The 16,080-nt window shown below is 45.3% G+C and overlaps 1 protein-coding gene across 1 annotated transcript; it reads left to right on the forward strand.

Moving 5' to 3' along the window:
• Positions 1-11,372: 11,372 nt before the first annotated feature.
• On the forward strand, positions 11,373-12,826 carry LOC140714479 (uncharacterized). Its single transcript, XM_073025775.1, has 2 exons — positions 11,373-11,437; positions 11,634-12,826. Exon 2 carries the CDS (start codon positions 11,635-11,637, stop codon positions 12,304-12,306), a length of 672 nt encoding a protein of 223 aa, XP_072881876.1. The 5' UTR covers positions 11,373-11,437; position 11,634; the 3' UTR covers positions 12,307-12,826.
• Positions 12,827-16,080: the final 3,254 nt, after the last annotated feature.

Genomic DNA, 16,080 nt, shown 5'->3' on the forward strand with positions numbered 1-16,080 from the left:
GCTGTCCTCACATTCATCAAGGTCCATCTCACTGGTGAATACTGAAGCCAAGTATTCACTAAGGCCCTCCTCTACCACCTCCAACTTCAGGTACATGTTTTCTCTTCTGTCCCTGATTGGTACTACCCTCATTCTAGACATACTTCTGATCTTCATGTATGTGTAGCTTTGGGGTTTTCCTCAATCAAATTAGCAAGGCCTTCCCATATCTCCTTCTAGTCTTCCTAAATTCATTCTTAAGCACCCTCTGGGCTACCTCGTAAACTCAAAAGCTCTGTCTGATCTTTGCTTCCTAAACCATCTTTCTTCCTCTTGATTAAATGTTCCATATCTCTTGTCAACCAAGTTTCTTTCAGCCTAACATCTTTTCATTGCCTCAGTGGGAGAATCCTATCAAAAACCCATGCAAGTGTTCACTAAGCAACCTCCACATTCCCATTGTGCATTTCCCTCAGTACATCTGTTCCCAATTTATGCTCCCAAGTTCCTGCCAAATAGCATCATAGTTTGCCATCTCCCAGTTAAATGTTTTCCCATATTATCTGCTCCTATCCCTGTCCAAGGCTATGGTAAAGGTCAGGGAGTTGTGGTCAGTCGCCAAAATGTTCACCTACTGAGGGATCTGTCACCTGACTAGATAAATTGCCTGGTACCAGATCCAGTATGGCCTCTCCTCCAGTCAGCCTGTCTACATATTGTCAGGAATCCTTCCTGAACACACCTAACACATTCCAACCCACCTAAGCTTCTGGTACTAAGGAGCTAATTGGAAGCTAGATACCTAACATGAACACTGACTTCTCCAGTTTCCAAAAATTTCTCCTCGCTTCCCTCCTTCTCTCTTTTACTATTCCCCTTCTGGTTACCCACTCACCCTTTCTCCTCACCTACCCATCTCCTGCCTTTGGTTCCCCTTCCCCTTCCCTTTCTTTCATGGTCCACTGTCCTTTCCTATTAGGCTCTTTCTTTGCCCTTTACCTATTCCACCAATTACTTCCCCCTCACCTCTCATCTGCCAGATGAACTCATTTCCCTTCCCCTATTTACTATTGTGACTTTTGCCCTCTTCCTTTCCAGAGCTGATGAAGGATCTCAGCCTGAAACGTTAACTGTTTACTCCCTTCCCCAGGTGCTGCCTGACTTGCTGAGTTCCTCCAGATTTTGAGTGTGCTCAATTCATGACTTTGCTGTCTCATAAAGACCCAAGCTTTTTAACTGTTCAATAGCTATGCATTATAGTGATAATGTGCTCCCCAAAAATAGCTGATCAGAATGATCATCTGCTTGGTGATTGCAATCATTTTCTTATGGTTATGTCAGCATTTTTTCATTTCTCCACACACCCCGTTAAAGCAGCAGTTATGTGTGGAGAGCGCACTCATGTAGCTGTTGCTGAATCTCAGTATCGGCAGGGTCATGGGGGTTGGGAGGGAGTGTTTGGTTGGCCAGGATGTCACTCACTTCACCACAGGATACTTCTGGGGGCAGGTTTCACAGCTTGCCATTAGAAGAGAAATGTTGTGATTGGGTCACCTTGCTCCACATTATGGAGTTCATCCCTGTGTACAGGGGGATATGCAATTGTAGAATGACCTGAGATCAACATACTGGGCTGTCTGCCCTATCCTAGGTAGCTGAATCCTTTATTTCCAACCACCATATGTAAAGGTTGCATTTGGTGACCCTACTAGGATTTTATTTGTTCATTTGCAGAATCTGCACAAGCAAGAGCAGCATCTATTGCTATCCCTGGGTGCCCACAGAAGGTAGTGGTGACCTCTTCACCCAAACTATTGTCAAGCTTTTGATAAAAGTGCTCCATCAGTATGATTGGGGGGGGGGGGGGGTGGGGTTCTAGTATTTGGACCCAGTGGCAATGAAGGACTGGTCATTTTATTAGATACCTCCCATACCTAATAAAGTAGCCACTGAGTGTATGTTCATGGTCTTCTGCTGCTGTAGCTCATTCACTTCAAGATTCAACATGTACATTCAGAGATGCTCTTCTGCTCAGCACTGTTGTAACATGTGGTTTTTTGAGTTATTGTTACCTTCCTATCAGCTGAACCAGTTTGGCCATTCTCCTTTGACCCCTCTCATTAGCAAAAGTGTTTTCACTCACAGAACTGCTGCTCACTGGATGTTTTCTTTTTTGTATTTTTTGCACCATTCTCTGTAAGCTCTGAAACTGTTGTGCATGAAAATCCCAGGAAAACAGCAGTTTCTGAAATACTCAAACCACCCCATCTGGCACCAACAATCATTCCACAGGCAAAGTCACTTAGATCACATTTATAATTAAAAAAAGTGGCTACTGGGTATATATCCCACAAGTCAGACTTGGAGAGAAACCCTGCAGGCCATGTTGTACTACTACCCTTGTCCCTTTTGGTGGAAAAGGTTGTGGTGTTTAGGACTTGCCTGGATGAGTAACTGCAGTACATTTTGTTGATGGCTCACATTGGCAGCCAGTGTGTGCCAGCAGAAAAGAAAGTTAATTTTTAGGGTGGTGGATGGGATGCCAGACATGTGAGTGCTTTGTCCTAGATAGGGCCAAGTCTATTGAGAGTTGTTGGAGCTGCACTTGGAGAGAGATAGAGAGAGAATATTAAATCATATTCCTGACCCATGGTCACTCCTGTCTTCCAACTATTATCAATGGAAATATTTTCCATCAGTTGATAAAGGTAAAATCCTCATTCATAAGCCTTAATATCTGGAAAAAACTCAAGCCTAAATATGTGATATTCACCAATACCTAGGAACAGATGTCTACAGAAAGTGATGGATACAGCCCAGTCCATCACAGGTAAAGCCCTTCCCATCACTGAGTACATTTACATGCAGCATTTCCACAAGAAAGTAGCATCCATCATCAAGGACCCCCACCATCCAGGCCATGCTCTCTTTTTGCTACTGCCATCAGGCAGGAGGTACAGGAGCCTTAGTTTCCACACTACCAGATTCAGGAATAGTTTTTACCCTACAGCCCTGAACCAACCTGGATAACTTCACTCACCATAGCTCTAAATAATTTCCACAAACCACAGACTCACTTTCAAGGACTCCACAACTTAGGTTCTCGGTAGTTTTCATTTGCATAATTTTTCTTCTTTTAGTTGTTTGACTGTCTTTGATTATGTATAGTTTTTCATAAGTTCTATTGTATTTCTTTATTTTACTTTAAATGTATGCAAGAAAATGAATCTCAGGCTAGTATATGGTAGCATATACGCACTTTGATAATAAGTTTACTTTGACTTTGAACAAATCCAGTCAGAAATTTAGAAGAAACTTTACTCAGAGTGGTGAAAATGTGGAACTTACTGCCAGAGGGAATCCTTGAGATGAGCAGATGTATTTAAGGTGGAATAATACAAAAAGTGGTTAGGTGTTGCTATTTCAATTTGGGTCTGAGTTAGGCAGGGGTTGTTGTAGCTGTCCTGATGTTGGGTTTGGGCTTGGGAAGGTGATGGTTGGATGTAGTTGTTCCAAGGTTGGGTTTTGGTTTGGATTTGGGTTAGGCAGTGGTTGGGTGTAGCTGTCACTAGGTTCAGGAAAGTTTTCTAAGTCAATATATAGAGGTACCTACGAGAGAGAATGTAATTCTTGATCTCCTATTTGGGAACCAGACAGGTCAGGTGACAGAGGTATGTGTAGGTGAACATTTTGGGTCCAGTGACCATAATGTCATTAGTTTCAAGTTAATTATGGATAAGGATAGATCTGGTTCTCGAGTTTAGATTCTAAATTGGACAAGGGCCAATTTTATGGAAATAAGAAAGCACCTACGAAGAGTGGAATGGGATAAGTTGTTTTCTGGCAAGGATGTATTCAATAAGTGAAAGGCCTTCAAAGGCGGAATTTTGAGAGTGCAGAGTTTGTATGTTCCTGCCAGGATTAAACGCAAAGTTAACAGGCATAGGGAACCTTGGTTTTCAAGGGATATTGGCGATCTGGTTAAGAAAAAGAGAGAGGTGAATAGCAGGTATAGGCAACAAGGAACAAATGAGGTACTTGAAGAGTATAGAAAATGTAAGAAACTACTAAAGAAGGAAATCAGGAAGTCAGAAGGAAGACATGAGGTTGCTTTGGCAGATAATGTGAAGGTAAACCGAAAGGGTTTCTACAAGTATTTTAAGAGTAAAAGGATAGTAAGGGACAAAATTGGTACCCTAGAAGATCAGAGTGGTCGTCTATGTGTGGAACCTCACGAGATGGGGGAGATCTTAAACAGTTTTTTTGCATCAGTATTTACTCAGGAAACTGGCATAGCATATATGGAAGGAAGGGAAACAAGCAGTAGTGTCATGGAACATACAGAGATTAAAGAGGAGGAGGTGCTTGATGCCTTACAGCGAATAAAGGTAGATAAATCCCTTGGGCCTGACATGATATTTCCTTGGACCTTGAGGGAGACTAGTGTAGAAATTGCAGGGGCCCTGGCAGAAATATTTAAAATGTCCTTAGCCACGGGTGCAGTGCCGGAGGATTGGAGGGTAACTCATGTTGTTCCGTTGTTTAAAAAAGGCTCCAAAAGTAAACCAGGTAATTACAGGCCAGTGAGCCTGACATCAGTAGTAGGTAAATTATTGGAAGATCGGATGTACAAGTATTTGGACAGTCAAGGGCTGATTAAGGATAGTCAGCATGGCTTTGTGCGTGCTGGATTGTGATTAACGAATCTTGTAGAGTTTTTCGAGGAGGTTACCAAGAAAGTAGATGAAGGAAAGGCTGTGGATGTTGTCTACATGGACTTTAGTAAGGCCTCTGACAAGGTTAGTTCAGAAATTTCAGACACTAGGTATCCATGGAGAGGTTGTAAACTGGATTCAAAATTGGCTGTGTGGGTGAAGACAGAGAGTGGTAGTGGATGATTGCTTCTCAGACTAGAGGCCTGTGACTAGTGGTGTGCCACTAGTGGTGTGCTGGGACTGTTGTTGTTTGTTGTCTATGTCAATGATCTAGATGATAATGTGGTAAATTGGATCAGCAAGTTTGCTGATGACACTAAGATTGTGAACAGCAAGGAAGGCTTTCAAAGCTTGCAGAGGGATCTGGACCAACTGGAAAAATGGGCCAGAAAATGGCAGATGGAACTTAATGCAAACAAGTGTGAGGTATTGCATTTTGGAAGGACAACTCAAGGTAGGACATATACAGTAAATGGTAGGGCACTGAGGAGTGTGGAGGAACAAAGGGATCTGGTAGTTCAAATACATAATTCCCTGAAAGTGGCATCACAGATAGACAGGGTTGTAAAGAAGGCTTTTGGCATCCTGGCATTCATAAATCAAAGTATTGAGTATAGCAGTTGGGATGTTATGGTGAGATTGTATAAGACATTAGTGAGGCCAAATTTGGAGTATCGTGTGCAGTTCTGGTCACCTAACTATAGGAAGGATATCAGTAAAATTGAAAGAGTGCAGAGAAGATTTACTAGGATGTTGCTGGGTCTTCAGGAATCGAGTTACAGGGAAAAATTGAACAGGTTAGGACTTTATTCCTTGGCGTGTAGAAAAATGAGGGGGCATTTGATAGAGGTTTACAAAAGACAGAGTAAATGCAAGTAGGCTCTTTCCACTTAGATTAGGGGAGATAATTACGAGAGGATGTGGCTTTAGGGTGAAAGGGAAAGGTTTAGAGGGAACATTAGGGGGAAGTTCTGCACTCAGAGAGTGGTGGGAGTGTGGAACGAGCTGCCATCTGACATGGTAAATGCAGGTTCACTCTTAAGTTTTAAGAATAAATTGGATAGATGCATGGATGGGAGAGGTCTGGAGGGTTATGAACTGGGTGCAGGTCAATGGGACTAGTGGAATAAAGTTTTGGCACAGACTGTTTTCTGTGCTATAGTGTTCTATGGTTCTATGATTCTAGGTTGGGTTTGGGTTTGGTAGAGGTTGCCTGTAGCTGCCCTAAGATTGGATTTGGTTTGGGCTTGGGTTAGGCAGGGTTGTGTATATGGTCCTAAAATTGAGTTTGGATTTGGTTTAGGCAGTGTTCCAGTGTAGCAGCCCTGAGATTAAGTTTGGATTTGAGTCTGTGTTAGGCAGAGGTTGGATGTAACTGTTTGGATTTGGGTTAGAGCTGGCTCGCTGTGGCTGTCCTGAGGTTGGGTTTTGGTTTGTGCTTGGCAATGGCTGGGTGTAGCAATGCTGAGGTTGAGTCAAGCTGGACTGATCCTGGGCTTCATTTTCACAGATGTGCACGCCGGCTCCTCTGATCTGTATGTGGAAAAAGTAAACGCGAGCAATACACAGTTTATGACATCATTTACTTCCTGAGCAGGTTGCAAAGTGAAGAGTTTTATTGATCAACATCTGTACATCTTCCGAAACCTCCAACCGAGTCTGCAGAGTAATGTGGGGGCGGGGGACACGCACACTCCAAATATCATTCCATCTCCCCGGAGACGCTGAGATTAACCATATAACGTCAATGTCTTTCCAAGGAAGGAGCTTCAATCATTGGGAAGGCCTTTCAATCCACCTTTACGCTCCCTTTTTAAGAGGTTCCACTAGATATTTTCTTCCTTGAAGAAGACAATATTTCCCCTAGGACAGTTTTGCGCTTTGATACTCCTCCCTCCACACCGACAGACCGTGGTCTCCATGCATCCAACAGCTCCCTCGTGTGAAGAAACCTCTTCTTATTTCTCCATTGCTTCTTTTTGGTTACTAGGTCATTATTTTAAATCCGGAATCTCTGGACAATCCTTGTAAGCTTTCACTCCACCAGTCATCCATAGGTGCTGTTATCACACTTTTAAGAACGCGGGACAATCCTTTAAATGATCTCAGTAGGTGGCGGGACAGTTTGCTCGTGTATTAGAGACTGAGATGAACTCCTAACATGTAAAATCCGGGTCCCTATTTCAGCAGGTAGCGCTTCCACGCATCGCACCAAAATAATCCTATTTTCGTTCCTTGCTGCTTCAGCATCTACAATCCTAAACGTAAAATCCAACAAGCGCTCAGGTAAGACCTTTGGTGGCAGTGGTACCACAGGATCTAATCTTCCTGACCACATTTTAGTTCAAAAGAAAGCACAATTTCCCTGAAGTAATGCTCCAAAGACTGTACAAAACCCCATCACTTACCACGTGAAAATTAAAGGTGAATGTATCACCCCAATTCCCCATTCCTAGCCGAATCTGTATTGAATATTCTCCCAATATTCGGACAAAGTAACCAGGGCTATCAAAACAATTCAGTCACAAGTGTAACTGTGTGTGTGTGTGTGTGTGTGTGTGTGTGTGTGTGTGTGTGTGTGTGTGTGTGTGTGTGTGTGTGTGTGTGTGTGTGTGTGTGTGTGTGTGTGTGTGTGTGTGTGTGTGTGTGTGTGTGTGTGTGTGTGTGTTTGTTGGGGGGGGGGCGAGGTGGTGAGAAAAATGCTGCTTTCAAGATAAAGATTTCCTCCATTAAACACAGGAGAGTGGACCGCAATCCCAGTTAAGAATCGGGGCTAGTTTGGGTGGTTCCGTTAACGTGTGTGTGTGTGTGTGTGTTTGTGGTGGTTGTGGTGTGGAGGTGGAATTGGGGTAACTGTTTTTGCACCCGCCCGTAAAGTTTCGGAATTTTCACAGAGCAAGTCCAGGTTACTTCTGATTCACATGGCGACGGAGGTAAAAAAAAAACTAGGACCCCTTGCGACACATAGAAAATGCTGGAGGAACTCAACAGTTCTGGCAGCATCGATGGAAATTAATAAGCAGTCGACGTTTCGGGCCGAGCCCCTTCTTCAGGACTGGAAAGGAAGGGGAAAGGCATCAGGATAAAAAGTTGGGGGTGGGGGGGGGGGGAGGAGGACTAGCTAGAAGGTGATAGGTGAAGCCAGGTGGGTGGGAAAGGTAAAGATAAAACGAGGAAGAACCCCTTTCCTCTCTCTTCCTCCCCGTATAATACTGAACCATTAAGGACAATCCCCTTATGAGCAGTAGCCATGAGGCACATTTATAGGGGGACCAGAGCTGCTTATTTATTAAAGCCAGTTATGCATTGTTGTTAAACTTCCCCTAGGATTTCAACATTGTTTCCTGGAATCTCCCGTGTCTTGCAGCGTTTGCATTATAATCTTACTTTTATGGGTCATTTGATCAACCAGTTCTCTCGTATTAATACTGTTTGTGTTGAACTCGCAATAGAAAGTCGCCTAGATAAGTAAGTGCGCAAATAGTTTCTATAGATTGTGGAGCATCTTCCAGTTCACCGTCTCCATCATTCTGAATCCAACACAGTTCAAACAGAATTGATACTTTAATAGCCAATCCTGAACATGATCATTTGTCGTCGCTCAAATCCACGAGGAATTTCAGATATTAGATATGATTTTTAAGTATTAAAATAGGCAAAACAGATACAAAGATACCCTCTAGCGAGGCTAGGTGAAGCTGTGGAGGGGGTGATCCTCTGGTGCTCCTGTAAGAATCACCCCATCGTCCTGTGGGGGTCTTACTGTGGAGCGAGGTCAACGCTACAGGAGAATCCGGGCAAGATATATCGACGGAGCATTGTCACTGTCGCCCAATTTACACATTTCATTCAAAAATGTTTGTTTGCTTTGGCCGCGTGTCTAGTTGCTTCTCTATTGGAGACAAAAACCGTCACAGAAAAGGCGCATATGCGAATCTTGCACCGGCATATGGGCTCAATTGTGTCTAAAGAGTGATATTTTTGTGTCATTTTGTGTATTTTGCAACAACGTGCATCTGTTTAAGGCGCGACAATAAAGGATAAGAAATACGGGGACGTCCGCGGGATAATGCAGAAGCCGGTCTAAGGGCGCGAATCCAGACTCAGGTATTATATTATCTGAAGGTGAGATGGCCAGCTGCTCCGTGTGAAGGGTATTCATATATTCGCCTAGCATATGTCGCTACAAATCACTGTATCTTCCTAACAGTGGACTCATTTGCTTGAAGCCAGTAGCGCGCGTGAGACAGGCTATCCCAAAGACAGGTGCCGGGTGGGCCATTCACCTTTCTTTGTGATTCAGCCCCATAAGTGTATGTGCCTGACAAAGGGAGGGCCTTTTTTGCCTTAAAAAAAAAGGGTGCAAAAAGCGACAATTTTTCCCACGTTAAACAAAAAAAAAAAAATAAATCTTTTTTGCTCTTCGTTGTTGTGCCCTTAACCATTATCAGACAGCTGTTGGCTTGCCCTACCTATCCAGAAGTCACAATAGCGCATCCGATTTTAACACACACACACATCTCACAAAGGCCTTTTCATTGCTCGCTGAGGATGTGGAGAAGGGGGGCTAATGTTATTTAAAGCACTCGGAACTATAAACTGTGATATTTGTCTTCGGAGGGCCCATTCACGACATTGCAAAACTGTCCTCGTTGCCATTAAATTGGCAAAATAAATATAGGATTGAGAAATTATCTGCAAGCCATATGCTTTCAATAAAAAAGACAAATAAGGCAGAGATAGGAATAGCAGTTTGCCTGTTATAAAAAGCATTAAATAATCCAATGTAAACTAAATATTGCCGCCTCTGAATAGGCCATTAAATACCAGGCCTAGATGTGGGTTTTCCCAAACAGGTGTACGCTTAAACTCATTACTTTCCTCTCTGATTTTATCAGGTTTGTCTGCAATATTGTGCTTGTTATACTAAGAGAGTAAACACCGGCCAGCAGTTGCTGTGAGAATGGGTAGAGTTATCAGAAAACGTTAGTCTGTAGGTGATTTAACAATAATCTTGCCTTGTACCAAAACAGGTATCACCTGCTCCCGGCTCCGTGACTAACACATCCCACAATACTCCACTTTACAATCTCTAGCGACTATTTATTGAACGAAATCTATTTATTATTATTTTAGCAAACAGTGGTACCAGGTGGAGCTTTATTTTCTTCCTCAGCTTTTGTTTGAAGGGCGTTTGAAGTGGGCAATCTGAGTTTGGAAGCTCGCTCTGCAGATTTTTGCTGCCCATCCGCTGTGCTTTAAAAAAAAACTGCGGGGCAGCCGTTCAGTAAATAGAGCAGGAAACAAGGGGGAAAGTTCACTTTTAGGTGAACGATTAAAAGAAAAAAACAGAGCTATAGAAAATCTGAGAGGCACCAGCTTTCAATTGCTGACCCACAAGAATTTGTGACATGCGCTGGCGAACACTCCTGTTCGGTTTAACAATGCGCTCTCGGTGACGCACGGCGCTCACAAGTTCTTCCCCAGGAACAGGGGCACATGCCAGGTCGGTGGGACTGGCTGACGATTCTTAACTCGTTCTTAAAACCCGCAAGAGGACTTTTTCTGTTTCTGACGGCCACCATCACCCCCAGCTTTATCAGAAAGCACAGGCTTGCAATATTTTTTTCAAATCATACAAACTCCGGTTTTGTAAGATGCAACAGGGTAATCCCCATTCTCTCCGGGTAACGTGTCTCTCCGCCTCATTTCCAGCTCGGCTCTTTCTAGTGGGAAGACGAGCATTTAAAATGCCCAGTTCAAGAAAAAATATACCTCTAGCAAACCTAAATATTTTCGTTATTGATGCAGCGCGGATGCGTAATGATTGCGCGTCTACATTGATCCTTTAAGATACCGTTTTTCACGGCGCACCTTTTAAACCTTAAAAAAAAAATCCATTCATTTACATCTCGGTTCCAACTATTTTCTACATCACAAACATTTTCAACAAAAGGGTGGACCTTCGCGGGATTAAACACAATCGGTTTGAATGCCAAGAGGCTTCAGTATTGGAATTTGTAATTGAAAGCACATTTGGAATTTAAAGGAAGATGCAAACTTTGGCACTTGTTGCATGCTAGGATTTTTAATATTGCGTCGATTTTATGCATCTAGATTTAACTTGATATAATTGGATCGAATTTCTTTCTTTCAATTGTACATACTGGAAGCAATAAAATATGACTGCTTGCTAGATAATTTGCTGCATTAGTGTTATGGTTCAGAATTAGTTGCTGACCCTTGCTTTTCTTCTCCAGCGCCGGGGAGTGTAGAGAATGACAGACGGGGCAGTTCGCGGCTCGCGTGGCCTCTTGCCGTGCGCCTCGCGCCTCGTTAATTCGGGGCACGTTCCCGGCGCACGCTGCCCGCCTCCTTCCCCTCAGGGGACCCCCGCGGGCCGCGCACACGCTCCATTACAATTTAAAGAAGGTGCCTCAGTCTGTCAATGCGTGCAGCTCTCTAACCCAACCCCTCCTTCTCCACCCCACCCTCTTGCACTCTTTGCATTCCCATCCCTACCGTTACCTCCCCCACCCCTCTCGCACCCCATCCGTTCCCCGAACACCAGCATTGTCCCGCACGCTATATAAATCCCACAGCTGGAGTCGTGTGCCAGACCTCAGGAGAGCGCACTTCACAGTTCGGCTGAGTCAGAGGCCCCGGGGGCAAGGACAGGCGCGTGCCACTGCCCGGGACACCCTTCCGTCGGCAGGCTTCCTCTCTTACCGGCCACTGCTCAGGTGGGTGAGCGTTTGTAAACTTTACACCCTTTGCTCCATCATTTATGGCGCATGGAGCTGGGCTGTACAGAACTCTAATATTGCAAACGATGCTGTTTCTCAATTACATATTAGAGTAGAAGACACTGACGGTATCCGTGCGCTCTTACGCAGCTAATCCATGTCTCTTTCCCCCTCTCTCTCTTCTCCTTCACAGGATGCCTCCTAAAACCGATTGCTCGCCCCTGTCCTTCACCAGCGACCGAGGACAATTCTCTCCTCTCTCCGAGGACGAAAGCAGCTCGTTCGAGTGCAGCAGTGTGGTTCTGTCTCCGGAGGGTACTCCGACTCCCCGCCTGGGCTCCGGGGACAAGGCAGGAGGCTTGCGCAGCCGGAAGGACGGGCAGGGCACCTCGGAGAGCAGGAGGAAGAAAACGAGGAGCCGCGCCAGGATTAAGAGCGAGGCCTCGGCCATCAGGCAGAGGAAGAACCGGCGCATGAAAGCTAACGACCGGGAACGCAACCGCATGCATAACCTGAACGATGCGCTGGACGCGCTCAGGTGCGTCCTGCCCACATTCCCGGATGATGCCAAGTTGACAAAAATCGAAACGCTCCGCTTCGCCCACAACTACATCTGGGCACTGACCGAAGCTCTGAGGATGGCTGAGCAAGGGCGACAGGCTTACGTGCCCAACAGCAGAGGACCCTCCTTCGAGCTAGCCAGCTCCCCGGGCCTCTGCCCGCCCTCGCCCTCCTCCTCGGACTGGGAATGCCCACACTCCGCCGAGTCTCTGAGCCCCCACAGCTCGGCAGACGAAATGTTTGTGTCGGCGCAGCAGGAGCGCACGCACTCCCTGCACAGCCCTCCCTTCGCCGGCTTCGTTTGACTCATTTCGTGATATCGTTGTGTAGTTACGCACCGGCCTTTGGTGCATCGATTGTAGAAAATACTGTTGCCCCCCTCGCCTCCTCCCGCGGGGCTGAGAGAGGTGCTGAAATCCAACTTGCCTTATTGTCCCGGAGTAGATGGCCTCTTGAACATTGCACTTTCCCCTGAAGTTAAGAAGCGAACTCAACTGTAGAATGTCACGGTGCGATGTGGAGGATGGTGCGGTTCCCCACGCCGCTAGATTAGCAAAGAATTGTGGATTCTCTCCCGAATGTGACTGAGAGGTGGGTCCCCCAGCCCCGTGGCTCTGGAACCTCGCAGACAAGGAATTGCGCTTACGTCTCCGAGTTCCCTGCAATTTTTATAATTCCAAATGATAAATTATATCGCTCACGCGTGCATTTTTATATTTATTGATGCAGAATTTCCTAGGAAATATATATTGTATATAAAAGAGATTATTCTGTCGCATTGAATCATTGTACGAACGTCCTCCTGCAGTTGGCAATATTTTTTTTCTACATTGTAATAAAATATTGACTTTATTTGGCACAGTTTGCGGTCCCTTTCTGGTTCCCGGCGCGGAGCAAACGCTCTCAGCCACTGCACCAAATGCCGTTGTCACATTAGCCCTGTTGCCAAGCATCATCACACTCAACTTAAAACCTGCTTTAGACAGACTTGTTAAATCGGAAACGTACAATTTGCGCTGGTACTCGGAACACAAGAGATTCTGCGGATGCTGGAAATTCAGAGTAACGCACTCAAAATACTGAAAAAACTCAGCGGGTCAGACAGCACTAAATAGTAGCTGTTTGAGGCTGAGAGTTTTTATCAGTCCAGTTTGCTCGCCATAGATGCTGCCTGACCTGCTGAGTTCCTCCAGCATTCCGTGTGTGCTGAGCTAGTATCCGGGCAGTGTGAAATGTTCGGTGTTAACACTCAACACTGGTCAGTAACGGACCAAATTAGCGAAATGAAAGAGAAAACTAACAAAATCGACCGGCATATTCTGAACATGTTCAGCAGGCGAGCAACATCTGTCGACGAGAAACGGAGGTCACAACTTTAGTGAGAAAAAACACAACACCTCTTTCCCGTGATAAACAAGTGCTTCTCCACTAACGTGTAACTCCATCCACTAATTTCTCGCGACTTTGCTACGCCGTTCTCAATTTTGCGCTTGGAAAATCTTTCCAATCCTTGCCGGAGCTGGGTTTAGTGTGGGTGGTATTGTTAGCGGAACCAAGTCGCACACACTAATAGCCAGTGTTGGGGGGGGGGGGGGGTGTTGTGTGAGATTCACCACACGCTCACCACTGGAGCCTAACATCACACAATGTTTATTCAGAGAACGTGATGGTATTTCAGGGGGTAAATTCGGTGGGATAGGAGGGTTTACAACTTCCAGCGAATACACATCCCCAATAAAGCCACAAAGCAACAAACAATCTGCCAAGGAACTCAGAGGGTCGGGGAGCATCCGTGGAGGAAATGATCTGTCCGAACCACAGATGCTGTTCCTCCAGTAGATTTATCTGTTGCTGCAGACTGCATCAAACAGTAGCTGTGGTCTTGTTGTGTCTACAAACCAACCAAAGATTTGATTTCACATCTTTAAATATTCGAACCCAGAGAAATGGCGGGTATAATCGTTCTGCAAACCCGGTGCCTATGCAGATTGCAGTGTTTGTGTAGCCAGTCAGTGATGCACGTCTCCAAGTGTAAGCCCCCACGAGAATGACGAGCCCGTACAGCGAAATGATTCCTTAATTCCACCACCCCCTTCCCCGCACTACAAAAGACTGTTCTATGGTGTTCACTCCATTCAAAGGGCTGTGCGCAGGGACGGAGGGGTCAGGCACACCGCAACCAGTTAACTTCCTAACCTGCGGGCGGACTCTTGAGCTCGATGACGCTTGGAAGCGGGGCTTAAAGAATGAAGCAGGGACCACCTCAGAGAATTTGCTCAGTTAAACGCCGTTTTAAATGAGAAGTGTGTGTGTGTGTGTGTGTGTGTGTGTGTGTGTGTGTGTGTGTGTGTGTGTGTGTGTGTGTGTGTGTGTGTGTGTGTGTGTGTGTGTGTGTGTGTGTGTGTGTGAGAGAGAGAGAGAGAGAGCGAGCGAGCGATGGGCATCATTGTCCTAACAGCATTAGCATCTCACACACCAACAGGGAGTCCTTCACAATAGGAATTCCCGCATTCCTGCCGTCAGGAATCGCAACTGATATAATTCCTAAAGATCCTGAGAAGAGTAGAGTTGGAGATAGGCGATTGATTTTTATCAGACAACAGCGATCTGATTTTAACCAAGCCGAAAACTCTTGAGGCTGTGTTCTCTGATTGGTTAACTGGCCTGTTCTCGACCAGTCCTCGCCAATCGCGGTCGGGCATCCCACTGATTTTTAATCTCTTGTTGAAAAATTTAAACAAAGAACCCGAATTCAGTTTCAGAGAGGGGATCGGTGCCCCTGGCATTATGATTGTAGAGTGCGGGTACATTCCGGCCAGCGAGCCCGGACTCCCATCAGAAACCGTTCCCCATCTGCTGACCCGGTGCCACTCGGAACGGGATGGGACAAGGGTCCCAGTTTAAAGCACTTTCCCACTCCGGCAACAGTGACTCGTTTACTGAGACAACTTCCCTTAATAAATATATTTTTAAACAAAATGTATTTCAACAGAAGCAAAAGAGAGACTGCAGATGCTGGAAATCTGGGGCAACACAGAAAATGATAGGGGAGCGCAGGAGATCAGGCAGCATCTATGGAGGGAGACAGATGCTGTGTTTGGAAAAATCATCCCTCCTGCCCTGCCACCTTTTTGTATTTCCAGGTGCCAAGACCTTAAGCACGGGAATTCCCTCGCCATCTATCACCTTTGCTTCCCACGAAAGACATACCTTTGAGGCCAATCACAAACAAGAGAAAATCTGCAGATGCTGGAAATCCGAGCAACACACAGAAGCTGCTGGAGGAACTCAGCAGGCCAGGCAGCATCAATGGAAAAGAGTCCTGTTTCAGCCCAAAACGTCGACTGTACTCTTTTCCATAGATGCTGCCTGGCCTGCTGAGTTCCTCCAGTACCTTCTGCGTCTGTTGCTTTGAGGCCAAGATCGGTTTCATACACTGCAGGTCAGTGCGGTTATCTCTCACATCCCAATGATAGGTTCATTGACCTCTGTAAATTATCCCTAGTGTATATTAATGAGAAAACATTAAAAGAATCAAGGGGGAGTTGACAGGAAAGTTGCACCGCTTTAGTCAGTGACTGGGTCTGATTGAATTGCATGATTGGGAGCTACCATGGAATCTGTGGACTGAATGGCATCCTTATCCAGATGATGAATATTGCTCCAGTAACGTTTCCAGGGAAGTTCTATTGCATCTATAGAGAAATTAGGATCTGTGGGAATGATTTATCTTATAGATACATTGAAGCTTTTGAAATTGGGCTACCTGGAAAATATTAACCTCAGAATCTGATAGCATCATTGTTGAAATTCTGAAGTGAAGCAGAGAAAAAATATATGGGAAGAGAAGAAGATTCTAGGAGACATCTGAGAGGTTGGAATTTTGGCCACCAATGAAACACGATTGAGTCAGTATTGTCTCCTGTCTCTCACAGGATATGTTATCATCAATGTTCCCTTCAGCTGGTGGCTGGTACTGCTTCCCAAATCACTGCATGGACCCCAACAATCCAGAGGTTCTCTGCTGATAGCCTTCACTGCACAGTAACCAAAAGCGAAGTGCGAAAGAAGCATCAACT

The sequence above is a fragment of the Hemitrygon akajei genome, chromosome 21 (genome assembly GCF_048418815.1).
Source record: "Hemitrygon akajei chromosome 21, sHemAka1.3, whole genome shotgun sequence".
Taxonomy (NCBI): domain Eukaryota; kingdom Metazoa; phylum Chordata; class Chondrichthyes; order Myliobatiformes; family Dasyatidae; genus Hemitrygon; species Hemitrygon akajei.